The following is a 1,932-nucleotide window of genomic DNA, read 5'->3' as shown; positions in this document are numbered from 1 at the left end:
ATTTGTCAAGGAATAATCTGTGACATGACTATTTATGATATGAATGTAAGAGGCTTGTTGATATTAATTTTAATGCCTTGGCTTGTCATTCACATTCCCACTAATTTCCTCAGTTTGTTTCCTCTCCCTCTGCCTTCTCTGATTGTTCTTGCACTCATACTTCTTATTATTTTGTCATTCACGCAGTTGTACTCAGAGCCTGGGCTCTGTCCCTGAGCCATTTTAATAAAGCCTAGTGCTCTACCATTTGAGACAGTGCCACTTCAGTGTTCCTGGTGGTTGTTTGGAAATAAGTGTCTCCTGGAGTTTGGGTGGCTTCGATGTTTGATCCACATGTCTCAGTCTCCTGAGTTACTAGGATTATAGTGATGAGTGCCTAGTTTAGGAGATTCTTTTCTAAGTTAAAACTTTTAACCAGAAACTCTATTTTATGGGCAAATTCTTGTAGGTACATAAGTAAGGGGCCCTTAATATATGCTTTTCTGCATCCTTTAGAATTGTTTAGGAGCAGAGAGACTGAGAGTCCTAGTTGTCCATGAGTCACTGAAGAGCCTAGAGCATTCAAACACCACAGTGCTGTGGGATGGCCAGTTGAAAGTCTTAAACTGAGGGCCTCCATCTCTTGCTTAGGTTTTCACTCAAGGCTGCTGTTCTATCAGTTGAGACACACTTCCACTTCTGGAAGAAGAGATGGCCAAAGCCGACATTGAAATGGAGATTGCCTTCCTCACACAGACTGCAGCTGGAGTCCTGGGGAACTCATGTCTCCTTTGTTTTTACAGCTACACCCTCCTCACTAGACAGAAGGTGAGGCCCACAGACCCCATCCTCTGCCATCTGGTCTTTGCAAACTACGTAGTTGTTTTATCAACTGGGATTCCTCAGACGATGGCAGGAATTGGATGGCAGTACTTTCTGGATGATGCCGCATGTAAAGTTGCTTTGTATTTCCGCAGAGTAGCCAGAGGGGTTTCTCTTAACACCACCTGCCTTCTGAGTGGTTTCCAGGTCTCAAAGCTTTGCACTAGAAATGTTTGGTGGAAGATCACTACTACATTCCCCAACTGCTTTGGAATCTGTGGTTTCCTTTTCTGGATTCTGCAGGTCCTTGTAAATGTTTATGTGCCTCTGAGAGTGACTCGCCCAACACACAGGCAAAATGTCACTCTGCACATGCATTATAGATACTGTGCCATAGGACCAACTACAGCAAAACCATTTGTACGCTTGTCACAAATAGTCTTATTCGTTTCCATTGATATAATGTGCTTGGTTTTCATGATGTGGGCCAGTGGCTCCATGGTCCTTGTCCTGCACAAACACAAGCAGAGGGTCCAGCACATTCACAGCCACATTGCCTCCCGAAGACCTGACCATGAGGCCAGGGCCACACGCACCATCCTCACCCTGGTGAGCATGTTCGTCTCCTTCTACTGCCTCTCTGCCATGTTCACTCTTTTTGTTGGTCTACATATGAAACCAGACCTGTGGCTGGTGGACATGTCTGTGTTCCTCTGTGCATGTTTCTCAGTACTCAGCCCCTTTGTGCTCATCAGCACTGACAATCGTATCACTCAGGTTTTTCATTCTTGCATTGAATAAAAGATTTTCATGATTCGTTCAAATCAACCCATTACATTCAATTTTACAATTGGTTCATAGTTTTATTTTTGTAGCAGTGGCATTTACACACTATACTCAGCACTGCTAGGGCAGGGGCTCTACTACTAGAGACCTGGTCTTGTCCTTTTTCACTCTGGTTATTTTTGAGCTATACCATTACTTTATACCAGGTCAGGCTGCATCCTCATACTCCTATTGTGTGTTTCCTGAAGTACCTGGGATGACAGATGTGAACAGAGATCCTGAGATTTCACTTTTTAGATAGAGTCTTAGGGAATTGCTTTCTTCCCAGGTTGACCTATCACTACA

At 43.9% G+C, this 1,932-nt stretch overlaps 1 protein-coding gene across 1 annotated transcript; it reads left to right on the top strand.

Moving 5' to 3' along the window:
- The first annotated feature begins 690 nt into the window (after positions 1-690).
- On the top strand, positions 691-1,602 carry LOC122110600 (vomeronasal type-1 receptor 1-like). Its single transcript, XM_042683181.1, has one exon. The coding sequence runs from the start codon at positions 691-693 to the stop codon at positions 1,600-1,602; it is 912 nt and encodes a 303-aa protein (XP_042539115.1).
- The last annotated feature ends 330 nt before the right edge of the window (positions 1,603-1,932 follow it).

This window comes from Dipodomys spectabilis, unplaced genomic scaffold, assembly GCF_019054845.1.
Source record: "Dipodomys spectabilis isolate Male_0828 unplaced genomic scaffold, ASM1905484v1 ptg000080l, whole genome shotgun sequence".
Classification (NCBI taxonomy): domain Eukaryota; kingdom Metazoa; phylum Chordata; class Mammalia; order Rodentia; family Heteromyidae; genus Dipodomys; species Dipodomys spectabilis.
Note: the sequence above shows the minus strand (reverse complement) of the source record. Positions and strands in the feature narration are given on the sequence as shown.

Bases quoted from the DNA above. Each gene is read 5' to 3' on its own strand.
- LOC122110600 (XM_042683181.1), top strand. From the start codon at position 691: ATGGCCAAAGCCGACATTGAAATGGAGATTGCCTTCCTCACACAGACT.